Source organism: Ursus maritimus, unplaced genomic scaffold (genome assembly GCF_017311325.1).
Source record: "Ursus maritimus isolate PB19 unplaced genomic scaffold, ASM1731132v1 scaffold_19, whole genome shotgun sequence".
Taxonomy (NCBI): domain Eukaryota; kingdom Metazoa; phylum Chordata; class Mammalia; order Carnivora; family Ursidae; genus Ursus; species Ursus maritimus.
The window spans coordinates 46,964,919-46,988,156 of record NW_024424341.1 but is presented as its reverse complement, the minus strand read 5'-3'; the positions used below and the strand labels follow the sequence as shown (position 1 = coordinate 46,988,156).

The following is a 23,238-nucleotide window of genomic DNA, read 5'->3' as shown; positions in this document are numbered from 1 at the left end:
ATCAGGGAATTCTGTCTTTCTTCCACAGCAGAAATGGCGGAGTCTGTATACGCGGGGTTTCACCGCTCATGAGAACAAACGGGCTGACAGTAGGGAGTTCTGCAGCACTTAGTACAGAGGTGCTCACCACCCACCAACTAGGATTATCAAAAAGAGCCAAGTAAATGTAAAACATGGAGGAGAGGGTCTAAAAAGACACAAAGGTGCTCACCAGAACAAGGATGGTTTGGGTGACTCTGGTCTCAGGGAAGGATCTTGGGGAGACCTTGGTCCTATGAATGTATTGGACCAGCTGCCTGTGTTGGTACAGGATGAACACCTTGGAGCCACATGAGTCCCAGACACAAAACATCATGAAAGGATATCAGTGCTGCATATATGGAGTCTGAGACTTTGTCGTGAAGCGGAGCAGAATGGTATCCAAAACCATTTTCCTTAAGATGGTTTTGTTCCTCCACTTGCCAGTCACAAATATAGGAAAAATAAAATTTACCAGCATGTGGAGGATCCCACAGAGGATATTGAAGGGACCGACGTACTTTGGGATTTTCACATTAAGCTCTGCCCAACTGGAGTTTCTGGGGCTGATGGTGACGGCTTGGAAGACATTCAGGAGATGGGTGGTACCAATGGTCACACCCCTGGCCATGGCCACTCTGTGAATGTATAAAACAAGTTTGCATCCAAAGTAATTGAGGAAATGTCTTAACCCCAAAGCTGCCATTGTCCCTGGGATTCCTCTGGAAAGAATGTCCAGGCTCCTGTCTCATTCCCTAACTCAGGATGGCAAATAAACCTCAATTGCCTGACTAGTTCTGGGGTCTCATATTCTTATGGGGCCCATGTACATAATCAAATTTGTTTTTCTTCTCCTGTCTTATGTTCATAGGATTATTACACCAGCCAAAGAACCAATAAGGGTCGAGAGGATTTTTTTTCTCCCCTTCCCAACAATCATATGCACAGAACATAATCACACTCTTCCTGAAATACACTCTGTGAAATCTGCACATCATATTAACTATTAGATGAATTTCCGAGTTACAGTTTTGGGGTTTGTTTTCTGTTTTTAATGTAGGCTCCATGCCCAGTGTGGAACCCAACACGGGGCTTACTTACACGCACAACCCTAAGATCAAGACCTGAGCTGAGATCGACTGTCAATGTGACAAATTGGAAGTTTCAGATAGTGACTAAGCATGAGATTTCAAGAGACATTCCACAAAAAAAAAAAAAGCACTGAGTCAGAAGACAACTCACACTCTGTACACAGACACACATGCATCTTTACACTTACACAAAGATATAAACACACACATGCATGAGCACGCACACTCTAATACAGTCATATACTCACATGAATGTATGAGCTCAGTCACTCTCATACTTCACATAGTCCCTATCACACACTGACAGGAACACACACACTCACCACATACACACTCGTGCTCATCCACACACGCATAGTGAAACAAGCAGCGACAAGCTCGCACAACTATACTCAGGCTCATAAAAGTCACTCGATCCGGCATCATGGGTAAGCCGGTCTCAGTAAGGTGTTCATGTATGGAAAACCACTAGTAACTACAGTCCTTAACATGGCATCATTCCTAATCCATCATTCATTCCATCACTGATATTCCCTCCAACATGGCAACCACCCACATGGAAACTGTTTCCAACATGCAGAACTCAAAAAGTGCCATGAGCATGGCCACTTCCGTCTGAGATGCATGGCAGGAAAGTTGGTGAGTTTGGACAAGTGACAGTATGTGAGTGACAGAGCAGGGTGTGAAAGTAGGCAGAGGGAGAAGGGGCATAAGGATAAATTGGAGCAGGGGTCTGCCTTTGGCTCAGGTCATGATCCCAGGGTCCTGGGATCAAGTCCTATGTTGGGCTCCCTGCTCAGTGGGGAGCCTGCTTCTCCATCTGCAGCTCCCCCTGCTTGTGCTCACTTACTCTCTCTGTCAAATAAATAAATAAAATCTTTTAAAAAGGATAAACTGGAGCTGTGGAGAGTCTGGGGGCAAGGAGGTGATAGAAAGAAGACAGAGGATCTGTACTAATTTCTAGGACTGCTGTTAACACATCACTACAAACTGAGTGGATTAAAATCACAGAAATTTATTCTCTCACAGTTCTGGAAGTGTTCCCCCTTGTTCCAACCCCAGAGATTCTGGCTCTTAGTCATTCGTGAGGCCCAGAACCAATCAGGTCTTAACGAAGGGGCCCAACTCATTCCACTGAGGCCAATGTAAACACTGAAGCTCCCAGATACATTTCTGAGGACGAAGCACAGGGTCTGGTCAATGGGGAAGCCTCCATGGGGAGGGCTGCTCTGCATATGATCTGACAGGGAAGGGTCAGTCTACCCCACATTCCTGATGTTGTACCAGATCCTGTGTGCATCTCCAGGAGACAAGTGCACTGAAAAATAGGGGAAGAGAAACTCACATTTTGACCTCCACTTGGAAACTCTATAAGTGCACTGATGTTCACAGGCCCCAGAAGCAATGGAATAGCAATCAGATCACATACACCGTCCCTGGCCATGGGGAAGGTTTTGGATTTCATGGTGAATGCCATGGAAGACACTGGAAGGGAAGGCAAGTCCTTAGAGAATGTAGGAGCATGTGAAAAACGAGACAGATGATGTCCCTCTGTGACTACCAGAGAATTAAATGTAGGCTTCCAGAATCATTCCATTCAAGCACAGCATCTCAAACCACATTTTATGGCAGAGTTTTCTCCTTTGACCTTTGGCCCCCACCTGTGACATCTGCTTCATTCATTCCCACCTACCTGGGCGTGTGGCTATTGTCTCCTTTCTCTTCACATCCCAGGGCTCTTTCCTTTGCTCCAAAGGAAACCAGGTCTTGCTTAGATACGCCAAGACCTGTTTGTTAGAAAAAAGGAACATGACTTTTGTTGTGGATTCCCCAATTTATAACCCAGCACTATGCTCAGTAGAAAAGCAAGCACATTATAAGAAATCATAGAAAATTATTTCTCCAAACGCTGTTTGCTGATGGCCTCTTTAGAATACTTAAGAAGTATATTCAATTTGCACATTCTAACTCCACTTCCAAGAACTACTGAATCAGAAATAAGGGGTATAAACTGGAATTTAACATGTACTCCATAATATTTTATGCCACTGAATTTCTCTAATTATCCGTAATCTAAAGTGAAGGATACAGATCACGTCACAAAAGGGAAAGATTAAGGTCATGAAGATTTTCTCCTTTACAACAAACCCAAAAGTGTTTCCTTAAACCCCAAATTTAGTCATGCAAAGCAGAAGTTCCCAGGAGACATTCTATAAATGAAAGTAAACCCTGAGAAGGGATGAGGAATTCCGGAGGGACGTTATCCTCCTGGGAGACCAGGCTCCTGGAGTTTCCCAACAGCACGTCCCTGTACATTTCCCGCTGAGCATGGTCCGGCATCCCCACTCCTCCTGAGAGAAGTCGATGGCAAACATCCCAGAATGTCAGCAGTCCCTGAAAGACAAACTACAGTTACCAAGTGCCAGATCTCATAATTTGACCCAACATGAAAAAAGGGTTATAGAGAACTGGTTCTGACTTAGGTGACGGACCTGAATTATCTAATCAAGTAACTGTAGCACAGTATTACTCTCCACTGTAGTTTCTAACCCTATGGAAACAATAGGATGTAAGATCCACAAAAACAGGGGCACCTGGCTGGCTCATTCAGAAGAGTATGCACTCTTGATCTTGGGGTTGTGAGTTCGAGCCCCACAATGGGCAGAGAGTTTACTTAAAAATAAAATATTTGGGATGCCTGGGTGCCTCAGTTCGTTGGGCATCTGCCTTTGGCTCGGGTCATGATTCCAGGGTCCTGGAACTGAGCCCCGCATCAGGCTCCCTGCTCAGAGGGGAGCCTGCTTCTCCGTCTGCCTGCGGCTCTCCCTGCTTCTGCATACATGCTTGCTCTCGCTCTCTCTCTCTGACAAATTAATAAATAAAATCATTAAAAAAATAAAAAATAAAAATAAAATATTTTTTAAAAAATCCACAGAAAACTGGAGATACTATATGAAACATAAAATATAAAATTAAGACATCAACACAGGCATATACATGTTGTAAGTTGTTGTAAGTTGTATATGTATCTTGTATGGGAGACTCACAGTGAGTATAAAGTGTATTTCTCAAATCTTAATATATACAACAGACTGGAGATCTTGTTAAGAATGGGAAGAATTCATGAACGACTTTGAAGTGAGAGTCTCATGGCAATTTCGGGTTCCTACAGAATAGTAAGAATGGCAAGAGCAATTTTTTTTTAAAGATTTATTTATTTGACAGAGAAAGAGAGACAGCAAGAGAGGGAACACAAGCAGGGGGAGTGGGAGAGGGAGAAGCAGACTCCACACTGAGCAGGGAGCCCGATGTGGGGCTCGACCCCAGACCGTGGAATCATGACCTGAGCTGAAGGCAGACGCTTAATGACTGAACCACCCAGGCGCCCCAAGAGCAATCTTTTTAACATGTACTATATACTAGACATTATTCTATCAGTTTTTCATAATGCATAAAACCACAAAAATAATCTGCCTGCAATATTATGCTTCTTTTATAAGAATATATGTCCAATACCCAATAAATGGTAGAGCTGGGATTTTACCTAGTTTATCTGACCTAGAATTTATCAATAAGGAAGACGCATACAAGGCCAACATACAGAGACGATCCTAAAAGAATAACTGTAGCATTTTATAACCGAGTCATGGAAACACGAAGGTACCAACACAGATTTGATCTAATAACTTCTACACCTTATGCATACATCATATATTTTAAAAATAACCAAATATTAATTTAATTATATCAAAAGTGATATAATAGAAAAATTTAATGTCACTGATATTAAGAAACACTTTCAATTGCATAAACAAATTTATTTGTAGATGAAGCTTTTGTGTCTTTTAAAAACACTATGGACACAACGTACACACGACAATCACAAACCAATATAAGAGCTATTATTTCTGACTGTGTATTTCATTGACAATTTGTATTTTCTCTATCATTGGTGCTGAGTTATATTTTGGAATTTTAGGACACTTAACATATATAAGGTATCTGTTGTGGGTTTTTTTCTGAAAATACGACAAAGTCATAAAGAAGGGTGCGTCCGACATGACTTTGGAACGAAAGGAAACTTACAGGAGCAAGGCTTGACTGATTTAGGCTCATCTTGCAAAAACCAAATACTCTAATACACAGAGGTGAGAGCCTTCATTTCCCAAAGCAAACGACAAGCAAAGACAAACTCAGAAGAGTCTCCAGAGTAAATGTCATAGCTTACGCACATCACTCAGTAAATAGCCCCAAATGCTTATTGGTCATAATGGAACACGTGCTAATGTGATGGTGGAGGAATCTAGCAGACAACACCTGAACCACGTGAACGAACATGACGGCAGCTGTAACAGACACACTAAGTGTCCTGCCATTTCCACAAGGGTGCAGATGCTGCTCTCCTCCTTCCGTCTTTTTTCCCCCATCATTAATTTGCTTTAAAAATACATTTATAGGGGCACCTGAGTGGCTCAGTCGGTTAAGCATCTGCCTTCGGCTCAGGTCATGATCCCAGGGTCCTGGGATAGAGTCCTGCATTGGGCTCCCTGCTCAGCGGGGAGTCTGCTTCTCCCTCTCCCTCTGCTGCTCCCCCTGCACGTGCTCTCTCTCTCTGTCAGATAAATAAAATCTTAAAATAAAAAAAAAAAAACCTTTATAGAGCGGTGCTGACTCGCTCAGTCAGCAAAGCATGGGACTCTTGACCTTGGGGTTGTGAGGTTGGGCCCCACGATGGGTACAAAGATTACGTTAAATTAAATCCTTAAAATAATAATAATAATAATAATAATAATAATAATAATAATAAATGTCAAATTCATAAAAGTAAAGACTAGAACAGAAGTTGCCAGGGGCTCAGGGAGTGGGTAGAAGGAGGAGATCTTGGACGAGTTTCAGCTACGCAGGATGAATCAGTTCTGGGGGTTATAATGTACAGCATGGTGGGTATAGATTATACTTTCTCAGAAATTTGAATTGGCTAAGAGACTAGATCTTAATGCTCTCACCACACATACCTGTCTTTCCTGAGCCTGCCCAGTAGAAACTAACTCCCAGAATTCACATAATTTTATCTATTTAAGACACTTCCGGGGCACCTGGCTGGCTCAGTCTGAAGAGTATGTGACTCTCAATCTCAGGGTTGTGAGTTGGAGCCCCATGTTGGGTGTAGATATTTCTTAAAAACCTGGGAGGGAGGGAGGGAGGGAGGGAGGGAGGGAAGGAAGGAAGGAAGAAAAGAAGGGAAGGCGGGAGGGGGGAAGAAAGGAAAAGAGAAAGGGAAGGAAAATACACTTCCATGTCCTTTATAAAATAGCAAGCAATTTAATAGGAAACCGCAGTTTTCTGGGACAATGACATTAGAAACTATTTTATTCCCAAAAAGGGAAAAGAAATACAAATAATGATGATGACGATAACAGAAACTGTTTTCTCTGTGGATGTTCCACTGGGTGACATCAGAACTCCCACCACCCACAGAGCTGGCCCCAATGAACCCAACTCTCCTATACACCAGCGCTTCCTTGCACTGACCCCACGGTCCCCAATTCAACCTTCTAATCCTTTGCTCAAGAATAACAGTTCGTGAGGAGAACCAGGACTGCTTCATCTCTGTTTTCACAGGACCCTATGAAATGAAAAGAATCCTTCCTCTTCCTGTTGGCCTCTTCACCACAGAACCAGGAAACTGGAGTGCCCTCCCACCCGGGTTCCAGCCCTGGAGCACCCCACCGGGGAACAGTTACCACACTCTAGACTGTCAAACTGCCATCAGCCATCTGGGACCCAGGGCACAGGGGGAGACCTAGAGTCCAGGAGGCGAGTGCATGACGGAGAGCACGGCAACAAACAGGACACGGGAAAATGCACGGGGATGAAATGTGGTTGCAGAGACCAGGGGCACGTGGGACCAAGGCGCAGGGGAGAGAGTCGCAGCCTCTGAAGGCACACGAGGGTCAAAAGGTGCAATGGGAATAAAATACACTGCAGAGCTAGGGGCGTGCAAGGGGGCAGAGCATACAAGAAAGTGAGGCATCTGGGGAATTCCGGGGAGTGGAACCATATGGGTGCCAGGTGTCACGGCATGCAAGGCTGTAAGGGGAAGAGCAAGAGTCCGTGCAGGAAGGTGGAGGGCACAGCCGGGTAAAGGCAATGCAGACAATATTCAGGAAAGGGCTACAGAAGTGAGGGGCACAATAGGTGGGGGTGCAGATCCTAGGGACCGAGCATGGTCCACGGCACAGGAAAAGGGTGCAGAGAGGAAACGGACATGCGCAGACAACAGCAGCAAGGTGAACGTCCACCGGTGGGCATCAGTGGATCAAAGGACCCGGGAAAGGGGCTGGGATGACAGGACCAGGGAGAAAGCACCAAGGTGAAGAATGGGGGGGGGGCAATGGGGGCAATCGACAGCTGAGGGCTATCAATATAAAGTACGCAATCGTTGGGCTGCAGTCACTGTAACGGGAGTCAGGGATGGGATACAGGGAGGGGAGGAAGGGTGGCATGGAGCTAACAGAAGGGAAGTCTTGGACGGACGATGGAATTCTTAGTGGGATAGAACTCAAAAGGGCACACACTGGAGACAATGTGGCAGGATGGCTGTCTAGAAAGGCTGGGTGCACAGGATGGGGCAGGCAGAAGTCAGGGAGATGAGGAGAGACAGGAGATGAAGGACATGGGACCCATCACGTTCACCCGACTGACGGGTGGAGGTCCGAGGATGCGGGGAAACGGAGGTAGGAGATGAGGGGATGGGTGCAACTCACAACAGAACTCCCTAAATCAGTCCCCACTCGATTTCCCCATTTATATTTGTCCTCATTTATTATTGGATTTTTAAAACTTCAGGTAATGAGACACAAATCTTACATACACAAAATACCCCTGAAAACTCCTTAATCTGAGTAGACAGCTTAGAGCTAGCTGCAAGTAGAACTTGGGGGAATGACCCAGCCTTCTCTCTCTTCTTTGGGGATGCCAGACAGAGTGACCCCGGTGGGTCTGGCAGGACGTGTTTATTGGTACTTGATGCTTAGTGACGGGAATAAATATCTATACCGTCTCCGAGCCCCGCTTATGCCTTGACCTCTTATGCCCTAAACCTGATAGGATGAAAACCCTTTTACTTATTGTGGGGATTCTAAACATAACTCATGCTTTAAGAAAATAAAACGTAGCCACACACAGCACATTTTAACTTTTCTGTTTTTCCTTGCTTTTCCCTTAGAAGAAGCTATTCCAGGAGGTACCATTAGTAATACTTCTGTGGATATATTTCAATATTTTAAGATATTTTTGCCTGTAAACAATTGCATGCATGTTTCATTATAAAATATGTAAGGAATAAAATAAATGTAAGTCCCCATGAATTACCCCTTGCCCAATACCATTTGCAAATTGACCAATTTTCACTGCTTTGAGAGTTATCCCCTTTTTTTTAATGGAATCTGGGATGTTTTCCTAACATACATGAACACTTTCTGTACTGATATCAATATTATATACATATTGTCACACTGGGCTTACTCCCCAATCAAACTGCTCTCCTCATTTGGAGACTTGAACCTTTAGACAGAATCTGAAGGTGTATTTCTCGTGGTAGGGTGTCTCCGTCTCACATTCAAGGCAAAGACATGGGCAGGTTACTGCCTACTGCAGGTGGGGTTGCAGGTGCAAATGACATGGAAAATACAACTTACCGACAGGGAACAAGTTCAGGAAACTTTAGTACGTCCTGGTACAGCAACAATACTATCTCCTTATAAAGCTGAGATGATTCATTAAGCCCACCGACAGGCAGGCTGAGCGTCCCCAGAAAGAGTGAGCCAAGGGGAGATGGGGGACACTACTTTCGTGATCGATAGAATGGGAAACGGTTTCTTTAAAAGAAGAAAACAAAATGGGGTGCCTGGGTGGCTCAGTTGGTTAAGCACCTGCCTTGGGCTCAGGTCATGACCCCGGAGTCCTGGGATGGAGTCCTGGGATGGAGTCCCACATCGAGCTCCGCGCCCCCACCAGCAGGGAGCTTGCTTCCCCTTCTCCTGCTCCCCCTGCTTGTGCGCTCTTTCTCTAGTAAATAAATAAAACCTTCTTTAAAAAGAACAAAACATCTCAACTAGAAAGGAGGAAACGACAAATTAGATGAAAATTAAGAGTTTGTCCTCATCAAAAGGCACCTAGATACGTAGATAGACACATGGATGGATGGATGGATTGATGGATGGATGGATGGATGGATGGATGGATGGATGGACAGACAGAACCGGTACCAAGAATAGATATATTCTACATGTAGAAATATCTCCTGTAAATCAATAAGAGAAAGAGAGGCAACACAACTGAAAACAAATGGGTAAAATAAACCAAAAGACACACAAAACAACGATTTACTTCAAGGCGCATAGATATGGGAAAAGATGTTCAAGTTCCTGTCTCATCAAGAAAATGGAAAGACAGTCACTGCCTGGTACCATCACACAACAACCAGAACAATAAATCAAAAACGACAGAAAACACCACCTGCTGACGAGGAAGCAACTAAACAGAGAATCTCATCCACAGGGGCTGGGGTCAAGTTCACGCACACGCTTTGGGAGACTGTCTGGCAATCTGTCCCGAAGCCAAACAGATGGAAACCTGAGACCCAGCAGTATCACTACTCCGTATACACCTGAAAACACCCCCCCCGCGCATCTCAACACACTCTAGAATTTCCACATCAGCGTCATTCTAACAGCGCCAAGTGCAAAGATCACTCCGTGTGCTTCATCAGCATAGCGGCTAACTTGTCTGATTTTCAGACCATGAGATCCACTCGCCAGCGCCCAGAAATGATCAATAACAACATGGAATAGTTACCAATAAAATCACAAACGCATGCAATTGAACCGTGAAAATACAAAAGAGTTCATGCTACAGGATTCCTTTTGTATCGAGGACAAGCGAGGTCAGAGATTTACATGTGAGACGTCCCGTGGGTGCCCCTTGAAGATGGTGCCTGGGAGGGGCCGCGAGGAGGGGCTTCCTGCCAGCCTGGCCGTGTTCTGAGGCACAGAGGGGCGTGCGCGCGTGACACATCACAGAGCTATCCGCTTCGGACCCGCGCATGCGTATTCATTTTTAAAGTACAGATGAGCAGTAAGAAAGTTGTGAGGGGGGGCGCCTGGGTGGCACAGCGGTTAAGCGTCTGCCTTCGGCTCGGGGCGTGATCCCGGCGTTATGGGATCGAGCCCCACATCAGGCTCCTCTGCTATGAGCCAGCTTCTTCCTCTCCCAATCCCCCTGCTTGTGTTCCCTCTCTTGCTGGCTGTCTCTATCTCTATCAAATAAATAAATAAAATCTTAAAAAAACAAAAAAGTTGTGAGGATCTGAACAGACTGGTGTCATTGCTCCATGACGTTGTCACGGCAGAAGCTAAAAGCATCCGATAATGTCACCCATTTGTTTCTTAAAGTATGCTGCAATATCCAGGTTAAAAACCAAGAGATACTTAGCACTGTATGTACTTACACTGGAATGGTTTTTAAATTCAGAACAGGTGTCAGGAACACCACACGGTAAACCAATAAATCCAATCCCAAATATATTCATCATTATTTTCAACACATATAATTATTCCTATTACAGCTGAACTTTGACCACACTGAGATTTTTTTTTCCCCAGCGACACAGCTAAAATAGAATGAAGGTAGAAACATGGAGGACACATTCCATGTAATGATAAACAACAAACCAGGAAGGTGATATAAATACCAAATATACGTGAAGCTGTTGGTCATTGTCGTCTTTAAAACTATTTCTACATTTCTTACTGCACACTTTTCCATATTATTGCTTGAGGGCTGAGAAACATAGTGTAATTACACGCGTGTATCTGGATCTACCTGTATATTCGTGCGTGTACGCACACGCACTGCGATGTACCAGAGATGTGTGCCTCTGCCCCCCTTATAATGTGCCCCTTGCATAATGGTCAATCCATGGGGGATCCTATCAATCTATGACAAACGACTGATCCTTTCAATCCCATCAACCTATGGGAAATGAGTGAGTTAACAACGGAATATGGGGGGGGACACATTTCCAATAAGATGAGGGAATTTTTTTAAAGATTTTATTTATTTCTTTGAAAGAGAGAGCAAGAGCAGCAGAGGACAGAGAGAGACGGAGAAGCAGGCTCCCCTCTGAGCACCGAGCCCGATGTGGGGCTCGATCCTAGGACCCTGAGATCATGACTTGAGCTGAAGGCAGACGCTCCATCGACGGAGCCCCCCAGAAGCCCCAAGATGTCATTGCTTTGTCAATTTGTTACTCCTTCTGCAGGCAAACCTGGGTCTGGACACCGTGGAGTCACCCGTGTTCAGGAGCACACAGGGGCTGAGAACAGGAAAACACATAGTGAAGACCGCAGACAAGCTCCCCAGTAACCGACTGGCATTAATTAAAAAAGCCAGACAAAGTTGACAAATTAAGGAGAGGGTATAAAAAAATACGAAGGTGCTCACCAGGAGAAGGATGCTCTGGGTGGCTCTGGACTCCGCGGAGGATCTGGCAGAGACAGTGTTCGTGTGAATGTGCCGGACCCGCTGCTTGTGCCTGTACAGGATGACAACCAGGGAGCCGCTGGCCCCGAGCATGAGCCCCAAAGAGAACATGTTAGTGAATGAGAGCCATGCTGTGAACAGCGAGGCTGTGGTCGTATTGTAAAGTACTGCACAACAGTACCCTAAATCCATTTTCCTCGTGATGTTTGCATCGATCCCCTCGCCAGTCACAGAGAGGGGAAAAATGGTATTCATCAGTACGTTCAGGATCCAGCACAGGGTGGTGGAGGGGACGGTGTACTTGGGAGCTTTCCCTTTCAGCGCGGCCCACCTGGAGTTCTGGGGGCTGACCGTGATGACCTGGAAGACACTCAGGAGGCAGGTGCTCTCCATGGACACATTCCTGGCCACTCTCCGAACAAAGAAAAGAAAGCTGCATCTAAAGTCACTGGCGGAATGTCTCAACCCAAAAGCTGCCAACGTCTGGGGGACGCCGTTAGAGAGTAGGACCAAGACGTTGGCGACAGTCAGGTGCCTGAGGATGAGATCCGTGCACCTTGCCTTGCACCCAGCAACGTGGAGGAGGACATAACGGCACAGAAGAGAGAAGTTCCCCAGGATTCCCAGCACGGTCTGTGATAAGATGATCACTCCCACCGCCAGATCCCTCGTGGCCATCCTGTCGCTTCTCAGGGACTGATGTGCATCTTCACGGCCACTGGAGCCTGTGTGGAAAGCAGACCGGAGCTGACTTCAGACTGTCACCTGAATCCCAGTATTCTCCACTGACTAGATTAGTTGAATCTTAGATGTCTCCACCTTAATGTCTTTTACTAAGACATTTTTCAAGACTTAAATATATACCCTTTAGAGAATACTTAGAACATACGGACCACCGCTATGAAAAGTGGTCACATGGTCACCTCTCATTCTGCACAAAGCCGTGAGGCTCGCTACTGTCACTTTAACTGCAGAGATGGGGCAATTACAGAGTTCAGGCAAAGAGCAGTGAAGTCATGCGTCTAAATCCCTATGCAGCTTAAGGGCAGATGGGGACTTGAAAATGCCAGGTGCTAGGAACAGAAGCACGCTTTGAACCACCTAGCAACAGCAAAAATGTGGTCAGTGGTGCTTCTCAGATCACCCAGACATATCTTTCTATTGCTTTTCCATTTGGTGTCAGATTGGTGGTGACATCATCATTTTGATCTTACGTTTCCATGTACATAGATTTATCCTATAGCCAATGCCAATTATGAATGAATATTCAGAAATCTTATGACAAGCAGAAGTACGGATTGCAGGTTAATACCCCAGCAGCCTGCCCCAGGACGAGCACATTTAATGAACGGAAGAACGGCTTGCAATTAGGAGGGCAAAAAAAAAGAGAAAAAGGATCTGTTTGCTTTTATGCCAGGAACAAAACACAATGTCACCTACTGCAGGAAACTTGGAAAAAACTCATGCCGGACCCTAAATTATAGGACATGAAACAACACTATATGGTAAATAGCACAGACTAAAAAAACTACATCTTTAATTCTTTTCAGATCATACACTTATTAACTTATTCATACCAAGTTCATAAAATTACTAGCAATGATGCATGGTTTTTGAAAAATAAAAACATGTAAGGGACATAGATGCAAAATTCAATCTCTAGGGTGTGAAACCATGTACATTTTATGAATTGCAGTAGTGAATATTTTGAATCAATATTAGAATATTTTTAAACCAAATAAAATATAAGATAATTTCAATCTGACAGCTACTATCTGAAACTCATAAAGTTACCCTTTCCTTAACGATCTGTCCCTAACCTCAAGAAGGAAGTCCTACCACAACCAACAGACCACCGCTGCATTCAGCAGAAGCACAATTACTGTCTCCATTAATTGCATGAGACACCGGAGCTGAAGAAAACATTTCTATTCGAGCAACTGTAACTTGAACACACTGACTGTGCATGGGATTACGTGGTCCACACAGGGATTCATCCTGTGATTACAAGCCCGAATGTGTTACGAGCACAAGTCTGGGAATCCTGCAATTGAGGCTCTGAGTCCTGTAAGGTAGAGAGAGTGGCAGGTTGATCTCAGAACTATGATCCCTGAGCACTTTAAAAATCAGGTTTCATTAAATGACTGTCATGGTCAGTTACACGGACATTAACGCAGGGGCCACCATCACTGGGTGACGTGAAGGACTTCGTCTGCCTCATTAGCTTAGCTGACGCCCCAGGAATTATTCCTGCCTCTGTGTGGCAGGGACAGTAGACCGAGGTCAAACCCAGAAGCAGCCCCTTTTCTAATACAACCACTTACCCGGACTTCTAACACCAGGCTATCATGGTAAAGTCTGCCTCTCCGTGGGAGGTACGCTTCTGCCTGCGGTGAGGACGGTGGGCTGACGTGAAGGTCTCACCAGCCGGTGCAGGTGAGAGGAGGAGGCAGCCAGACCCTGAGATATGGGTTCAGGATCCTGTGACCGCACCTGCCCCTCAGGACCGCACTTGTCCTCTCTCCCACAGCAGCAATCAGAGAGCGGGCTGGGAGGGAGAAAGTTTCCGGGAACCTTTTTCCAGTTGCTAATTAAAAAAAAAAAAAAAATGAACCAAACAAAACAATTACACGTTTCCTTTCAGTGGCTCCCAAGGGAGCTTTGGAGTGTTCGAGCAAGTCTCTTCCTCTGTCATCCCTCCAGGCCGACCCTGGCAAACGTTGGCGCGTTTGAAGACCATCATCGCAACTCTGGACTGACGTGGGCAGGAAACTCTGGGGTCTGACAGGTCAGGAGGCACAGCCGTCTCCCTGCATTCGCAGAGAACTTCCCTAGGAAGTCATTCTGCCAAGAAAACATATTCTTTCCTTCTCTTCACACTGTCGTGTGCACCAACACCTAAGCTATGAGCAGAGACAAAAATGAGACAGGCATCACCTGAGGATTTCCCGACACACGCAAGCAAACGCCATCCATGACACCGATGTTTCACGTTAGAAATCACTGGATTTCTCTGCACCGCTATGTTCCAATGTTGAGTCTCTGCATGATTCAATGTCAACTAATACAGGGTTTTGTAGGAAATCAACAGCAATGCTGACTCTTGCTCGTGACAGGAAGTAGCAGCAGGACAGCGTCGTGGAAGAAAGAGGGAAGGCTCACAAGAGCTCCTCACACACAGAAGCAGGAGGGTCAGTCTTGTAAGAGGCAGACTGTACACTTTCAACCACCAGTTAACCCCCGCAACTTACTCAAATCAAGACCAGTGAAGGATTCCCATAGTTCTCACCACTTCATTTTCTTCCCAGAATTGTTACCAGTAAGCACTGGGTGAAATCCTACTGGGCAGGGTCCAGGCACTCCCACTGCTCCTGGGAGGAATCTTTGGCCACATCCCTGAATGTCAACCATCGCTGAAATAAATACTACATTTACCATGCGACCACTGGGCAGACTGTGTAATTTACCTAAGAGACGGTTCAGAGAACTGGTTCTGACTTAGGTGAGTGGTCGGAATTACACACTAAGAGGACTGGACACAAAATCATTCCATGATGTTCTCCCTAATTCGGAGGAAAGAGGAGGGCGTAAGGTTCACCAAACCCCGAGAAAGACTACCCTTAGGGCATCCACACGGGCATCCACAGTTCTGTTTGGCTGCTCTATTTACATCACACGTAAGTTGTGCATCTTTCTCAATGGGACTCACGGTGAGTCGGAAGCGTACTTCTCAAGAATTTAATGTACACAACCACAACCTGGAGATCTTGTTAACATACAGGCTCTGATGCTGTTCTGGGAAGGGGCCCGAGTTTCTGCGTTTCTAACAAGTTCACCGAGTGTTACCAATGCCTCTGGTCCAAGGGCCGCACTTCTGAACGCCAAAGGGTTAAAATGCGGAGGGAAATAATCACATGTCACTTACAACAGTTTTATAGAAATTTTACATTCTAATATATGGCCACAATCTTTTTGAATATTTCCCTAGGTATTATTCAAAGAGCTTTCACAAATTCATTTCATAAATGAAACTAATAAATTTCAAAAATCATCTATGAGAATATTACTCTTCCACTTTTATGAGACTCTTCTGTCAAACATTCAGGAAACAGAAGGGCCTGGGATTTAACCCCATTTGTGAGATGTAGAATTTATCCAAAAGGAACACATTGGTCAATGTACAGAACAATGCAAAAGAATATTCATGACAGATTTTCTAAGTGAGAGGAGCAAAGGAGGTAACGTCACACTTGGGGCACCTGGGTGGCTCAGTAGTGACGCGTCTGCCTTCGGCTCAGGTCACGATCCTGGGGTCTTGGGATCCAGCCCCGCATCGGGCTCCCTCCTCAGCGGGGAGTCTGCCTCTCCCTCTCCCTTGCTGCTCCACCTGCTTGTGCTCACTCTCTCTGTCAGATAAACAAAACCTTAAAAATTAAAAAAAAAAAAAAACCTCCATAGAGGGGTGCTGAGTGGCTCAGTCAGCAAAGCATGGGACTCTTGACCTTGGGGTTGTGTGTTCGGGCCCCACATTGGGCGCAAAGATGACTTAAAAATAAAATCCTTAAAAAATAATAATAAGTGTCTGTTCATATCTTCTGCCCATTTCATGATTTGTTTGTTTCTCATGTATTGAGTTTGAGAAGTTCTTTGTAGATCTTGGATACCAGTCTTTTATCTGTAGTGTCATTTGCAAATATCTTCTCCCATTCCGTGGGCTGCCTCTTAGTTGTTCTGACTGTTTCCTTGGCTGTGCAGGAGCTTTTTATTTTGATGAAGTCCCACAAGTTCATTTTTTCTTTTGTTTCTCTTGCCTTTGGAGATGTGTCATGAAAAAGGTTGCCGTGGCCATTGTCGAAGAGGTTGCAGCCTATGCTCTACTCTAGGATTTTGATGGATTCCTGTCTCACGTCGAGGCCTTTCATCCATTTGGAGTTTATCTTTGTGTATGGTGGGAGAGAGTGGTCAAGTTTCATTCTTTTGCATGGAGCTGTCCAATTTTCCCAGCACCATTTATTAAAGAGACTGTCTTTTTTCCACTGGATGTTTTTTCCTGCTTTATCAAAGATTAGTTCCCCAAAGAGCTGAGGTTCCATTTCTGCATTCTCTACTCTGTTCCATTAGCCTATGTGTCTGTTTTTGTGCCAGTACCATGCTGTCTTTGTATCACAGCTTTGTAGTACAGCTCGAAATCTGGCAACATGATGCCCCCAGCTTTGTTTTTCCTTTTCAACAATTCCTTGGCGATTTGGGGCCTTTTCTGGTTCCACACAAATTTAAGGGCTGTTTGTTCCACTTCTTTGAAAAATGTCATTGGTATTTTGATCAGGATGGCATTGAAACTGTAGATTTCTCTGGGTAGCATAGACATATGTTAATTTTTCAATCCATGAGCATGGAATATTTTTCCACCTTTTTGTGTCCTCTTCAATCCCTCTTACATTGTTGGTGGGAATGCAAATTGGCACAGCCACTCTGGAAAACAAGTGTGGAGGTCCCTTAAAAAGTCAAAAATTGAGGTACCGGATGATCCAGCAATTGCACTACTGGGTATTTACCCCAAAGATACACATAGCGAAGAGAAGGGCCTTATGCACCCCAATGTTCATAGCAGCATTGTCCACAATAGCTAAATTGTGGAAGGAGCCGAGATGCCCTTCAACAGATGACTGGATTAAGAAGATGTGGTCCATACATATAATGGAATATTACTCAGCCATCAAAAAGAATGATTTCTCAACATTTGCTGCAACATGGACAGGACTGGAGGAGGTAATGCTAAGCGAAATAAGTCAACCAGGGAAAGACAATATCATATGGTTTCACTCATTTATGGAACATAAGACGTAGGAAGATCGGTAGAAGAAGAAAGGGATAAAGAAAGGGGGGGGTAAACAGAAGGGGGAATGAACCACAAGAGACTATGGACTCTGGGAAAGAAACTGAGGGCTTCGGGGTGGGGGAATGGGACAGGTTGGTGATGGGTAGTAAGGAGGGCACATATTGCATGGTGCACTGGGTGTTATACGCAACTAATGAATCATTGAACTTTACATCAAAAACTAGGGATGTACTGCATGGAGATTAACATGAAATAATAATAATAATAATAATAATAATAATAATAATATATAAATGTCAAAATCATAAAAGCAAAGACTAGAATGGTGGATGCCAGGGGCTCAGGGTGGGGGTGGAAGGAGGACATCTTTGACAAGTTTCAGCTACACAGGATGAATCGGTTCTGGGGTTATAATGCAAATCACGGGGGGCATAGATTACACTGTATTATAAATTTGATGCTAAGAGAGTAGATCTTAATGTTCTCACCACACATACCTGTCTTTCCTGAGACCGCCGGGTAGAAACTAACTCCCAGAATTCACATAATTTTAATCTATTCAAGACACTTCCGGGACACCTGGCTGGCTCAGTCTGAACAGTATGTGACTCTCGATCTCGGGGTTGTGAGTTTCAGCCCCATGTTGGGTGTAGAGATTACTGAAAAATCTTGGAAGGAAGGAAGGAACGAAGGTGGAAATAAAATAGCAAGCAATTTAATAGAAAACCTTAGATTTCTGGGAAAATGACATTAGAAACTATTTTATTCCCCAAAAAGGGAAAAGAAATACAAATAATGATGATGATGATAACAGAATCTGTTTTCTCTGTGGATGTCCCACTGGGTGACATCAGAACTCCCACCACCCACAGAGCTGGCCCCAATGAACCCAACTCTCCTATACACCAGCGCTTCCTTGCACTGACCCCACGGTCCCCAATTCAACCTTCTAATCCTTTGCTCAAGAATAACAGTTCGTGAGGAGAACCAGGACTGCTTCATCTCTGTTTTCACAGGACCCTATGAAATAAAAAGAATCCCTTCCTCTCCCTGTTGGCCTCTTCACCACAGAACCAGGAAACTGGAGTGCCCTCCCACCCGGGTTCCAGCCCTGGAGCACCCCACCGGGGAACAGTTACAACAGTCTAGACTGTCAAACTGCCATCAGCCATCTGGGACCCAGGGCACAGGGGGAGACCTAGAGTCCAGGAGGCGAGCGCATGACGGAGAGCACGGCAACAAACAGGACACGGGAAAATGCACGGGGATGAAATGTGGTTGCAGAGACAAGGGGCACGTGGGACCAAGGCGCCGGGGAGAGGGTCGCAGGCTCCGAAGGCACATGAGCGTCAAAAGGTGCAATGGGGATGAAATACACTGCAGATCTTAGGGGCGTGCAAGGGGCAGAGAGTACAAGAAAGTGAAGCATCTGGGGAACACCAGGTGGTGGAACCATATGGGTGCCAGGTGTCACGGCATGCAAGGCTGTAAGGGGAGGAGTGAGAGTCCGTGCAGGAATGCAGAGGGCACAGCTGGGTAAAGGGGAGAGGCAGAGGGGGGGGAGGGGGGGGGGGGGGCAATGGGGGCAATCGACAGCTGAGGGCTATCAATATAAAGTACGCAATCGTTGGGCTGCAGTCACTGTAACGGGGGTCAGGGGTGGGATACAGGTAGGGGAAGAAGGGTGGCATGGAGCTGAAGGAAGGGAAGTGTTGGACGGACGATGGAATTCTTTGTGATAGAGAACTCAAAAGGGCACACACTGGAGGCAATGTGGCAGGATGGCTGTCTAGAAAGGCTGGGTGGAGAGGATGGGGCAGGCAGAAGTCAGGGAGATGAGGAGAGACAGGACATGAAGGACATGGGACCCATCACGTTCATCCGACTGCCAGGTGGAGGTCCTAGGTTGTGAGGGAACGGAGGTAGGAGATGAGGGATGGGTGCAACTCACAACAGAACTCCCTAACTCAGTCCCCACTCGATTTCCCCATTTATATTTGTCTTTATTTATTATTGGATTTTTTTTTAAATTTCAGGTTATGAGACACAAATCTTACATACACAAAATACCCCTAAAAACTCCTTAATCTGAGTAGACAGCTTAGAGCTAGCTGCAAGTAGAACTTGGGGGAATGACCCAGCCTTCTCTCTCTTCTTTGGGGATGCCAGACAGAGTGACCCCGGTGGGTCTGGCAGGATGTGTTTATTAGTACTTGATGCTTAGTGACGGGAATAAATATCTATACCGTCTCCGAGACCCGCTTACGCCTTGACCTCTTATGCCCTAAACCTGATAGGATGAAAATCCTTTTACTTATTGTGGGGATTCTAAACATAACACATGCTTTAAGAAAATAAAACGTAGCCACACACAGCACATTTTAGTCTTCTGTTTTTCCTTTCTTTTCCGTAGAAGAAGCTATCCCAGGAAGTCACCATTAGTAATACTTCTGTGGCTATATTGCAATTTTTTAAGATATTTTTGCTTGTAAACAATTACATGCATGTTTCATTATAAAGTATTTAAAGAATAAAATAAAATGAAAGTCCCAATGAATTACCCCTTGCCCAATACCAGTTTCCTCTGCAAATGGACCTATTTTCACTGCATTCAGAGTTATCCACCCTTTTTTATGGAATTTGGGATGTTTTCCTAACATACATGAACACTTTCTGTACTGATATCAATATTATATACATATTGTCACACTGGGCTTACTCCCCAATCAAACTGCTCTCCTCATTTGGAGACTTGAACTTTTAGATGGAATCTGAAGGTGTATTTCTCGTGGTAGGGTGTCTCCGTCTCACATTCAAGGCAAAGACATGGGCAGGTTACTGCCTACTGCAGGTCGGGTTGCAGGTGCAAATAACATGGAAAATACAACTTACCGACAGGGAACAAGTTCAGGAAACTTTAGTACGTCCTGGTACAGCAACAATACTATCTCCTTATAAAGCTGAGATGATTCATTAAGTCCACCGACAGGCAGGCTGAGCGTCCCCAGAAAGAGTGAGCCAAGGGGAGATGGGGGACACTACTTTCGTGATCGATAGAATGGGAAACGGTTTCTTTAAAAGAAGAAAACAAAATGGGGTGCCTGGCTGCCTCAGTTGGTTAAGCACCTGCCTTGGGCCCAGGTCATGACCCCGGGGTCCTGGGATGGAGTCCCGCATGGAGTTCCCTCCAAGCAGGGAGCTGGCTTTTCCCTCTCCTGCTCCCCTTCTGGTGCACTCTCTCTCAAATAAATAAAACCTTCTTTAAAAAAGAACAAAACACCTCAACTAGAAAGGAGGAAACAACAAATTAGATGAAAATTAAGAGTTTGTCCTCATCAAAAGGCACCTAGATACATAGACAGACACATGGATGGATGGATGGATGGATGGATGGATGGATGGATGGATGGATGGATGGATGGATGGATGGATGGATGGATGGATGGATGGATGGATGGATGGATGGACGGATGGATGGATGGATGGATGGATGGATGGATGGATGGATGGATGGATGGATGGATGGATGGGTGGATGGATGGATGGATGGATGGATGGATGGATGGATGGATGGATGGATGGACGGACGGACGGACGGACGGACAGACAGAACCAGTACCAAGAATAGATATATTCTACATGTAGAAATATCTCCTGTAAATCAATAAGAGAAAGAGAGGCAACACAACTGAAAACAAATGGGTAAAATAAACCAAAAGACACACAAAACAACGATTTACTTCAAGGCGCATAGATATGGGAAAAGATGTTCAAGTTCCTGTCTCATCAAGAAAATGGAAAGACAGTCACTGCCTGGTACCATCACACAACAACCAGAACAATAAACCAAAAACTAAAGCAACTAAACGGAGAATCCCATCCACAGGCGTTGGGGTCAAGTTCACGCACACGCTTTGGGAGACTGTCTGGCAATCTGTCCCGAAGCCAAACAGATGGAAACCTGAGACCCAGCAGTATCACTACTCCGTATACACCTGAAAACACCCCCCGCGCATCTCAGCACACTCTAGAATTTACACATCGGCGTCATTCTAACAGCGCCAAGTGCAAAGATCACTCCGTGTACTTCATCAGCATAGCGGCTAACTTGTCTGATTTTCAGACCATGAGATCCACTCGCCAGCGCCCAGAAATGATCAATAACAACATGGAATAGTTACCAATAAAATCACAAACGCATGCAATTGAACCGTGAAAATACAAAAGAGTTCATGCTACAGGATTCCTTTTGTATCGAGGACAAACGAGGTCAGAGATTTACATGTGAGACGTCCCGTGGGTGCCCCTTGAAGATGGTGCCTGGGAGGGGCCGCGAGGAGGGGCTTCCTGCCAGCCTGGCCGTGTTCTGAGGCACAGAGGGGCGTGCGCGCGTGACACATCACAGAGCTATCCGCTTCGGACCCGCGCATGCGTATTCATTTTTAAAGTACAGATCAACAATAAGAAAGTTGTGAGCATCCGAACAGACTGGTGTCATTGCTCCCTGATGTTGTCACGGCAGAAGCTAAAAGCATCCGATATTGTCACCCATTCGTTTCTTAAAGAATGTTGCAATATCCAGGTTAAAAACCAAGAGATACTTAGCACCGTATGTACCTACTGGAATGGATTTTAAGTTCAGAACAGATGTCAGGAACACCACACAGTAAATCAATAAATCCAATCCCAAATATAGTCATTATTTTCAAGACATATAATTATTTCTATTAAAGCTGAACTTTGACCACGCTTAGATTTTTTTCCCCCAAGAGACGCAGCTAAAAGAATGAAGGTAGAAACATGGAGGACACATTCCATGTAATTTTAAACACCAACCGGGAAGGTGATATAAATACCAGATACACTTAAAGCTGTTGGTCATTGTCGTCTTTAATACTATTTCTATATTTCTTACTGCACACTTTTCCATATTATTGCTTGAGGGCTGAGAAACATAGTGTAATTACACGCGTGTATCTAGATCACCCTGCATATACGTGCGTGTTCGTACACGCACTGCAACGTACCAGTGATGTGTGCCTCTGCCCCCCTCATAATGTGCCCCGTGCATAACTGTCCATCTATGGGGAATCCTATCAATCGATGGCCAACGAGGGATCCTATCAATCCCATCAACCTATGGGCAATGAGTGAGTTAACAACGGAATATTGTGGGAAATAAAAACACATTTCCAATAAGATGAGGGAATTTTTTTTAAAAGATTTATGTCTTTGAAAGAGAGAGCACAAGCAGCAGGAGGACAGAGAGAGACGGAGAAGCAGGCTCCCCTCTGAGCACCGAGCCCGATGTAGGACTCGATCCCAGGACCCTGAGATCATGACCTGAGCTGAAGGCAGACGCTCCATCAACAGAGCCCCCAAGCGTCCCACGATGTCATTGCTTTGTCAATTTCTTACTCCTTCTGCAGGCAAACCTGGGTCTGGACACCGTGGAGACACCCGTGTTCAGGAGCACACAGGGGCTGAGAGCAGGAAAACACATAGTGAAGACCGCAGACAAGCTCCCCAGTAACCGACTGGCGTTAATTAAAAAAGCCAGACAAAGTTGACAAATTAAGGAGAGGGTATAAAAAAATACGAAGGTGCTCACCAGGAGAAGGATGCTCTGGGTGGCTCTGGACTCCGCGGAGGATCTGGCGGAGACAGTGTTCGTGTGAATGTGCCGGACCCGCTGCTTGTGCCTGTACAGGATGACAACCAGGGAGCCGCTGGCCCCGAGCATGA

The 23,238-nt window shown here is 45.3% G+C and overlaps 1 protein-coding gene and 2 pseudogenes across 1 annotated transcript; all 3 read right to left on the bottom strand.

Annotated features, from left to right (window-relative positions):
- Position 1: 1 nt before the first annotated feature.
- Positions 2 to 3,449, bottom strand: LOC121103533 (annotated as a pseudogene).
- A 7,950-nt stretch (positions 3,450 to 11,399) lies between these two features.
- Positions 11,400 to 12,426, bottom strand: LOC121103532 (vomeronasal type-1 receptor 4-like). The gene has a single exon (XM_040634399.1). The coding sequence runs from the start codon at positions 12,330 to 12,332 to the stop codon at positions 11,400 to 11,402; it is 933 nt and encodes a 310-aa protein (XP_040490333.1). The 5' UTR covers positions 12,333 to 12,426.
- Positions 12,427 to 22,888: 10,462 nt separating this feature from the next.
- LOC121103531 overlaps positions 22,889 to 23,238 on the bottom strand; it is a 17,948-nt pseudogene continuing 17,598 nt past the window's right edge.

Bases quoted from the DNA above. Each gene is read 5' to 3' on its own strand.
- LOC121103532 (XM_040634399.1), bottom strand. From the start codon at position 12,332: ATGGCCACGAGGGATCTGGCGGTGGGAGTGATCATCTTATCACAGACC.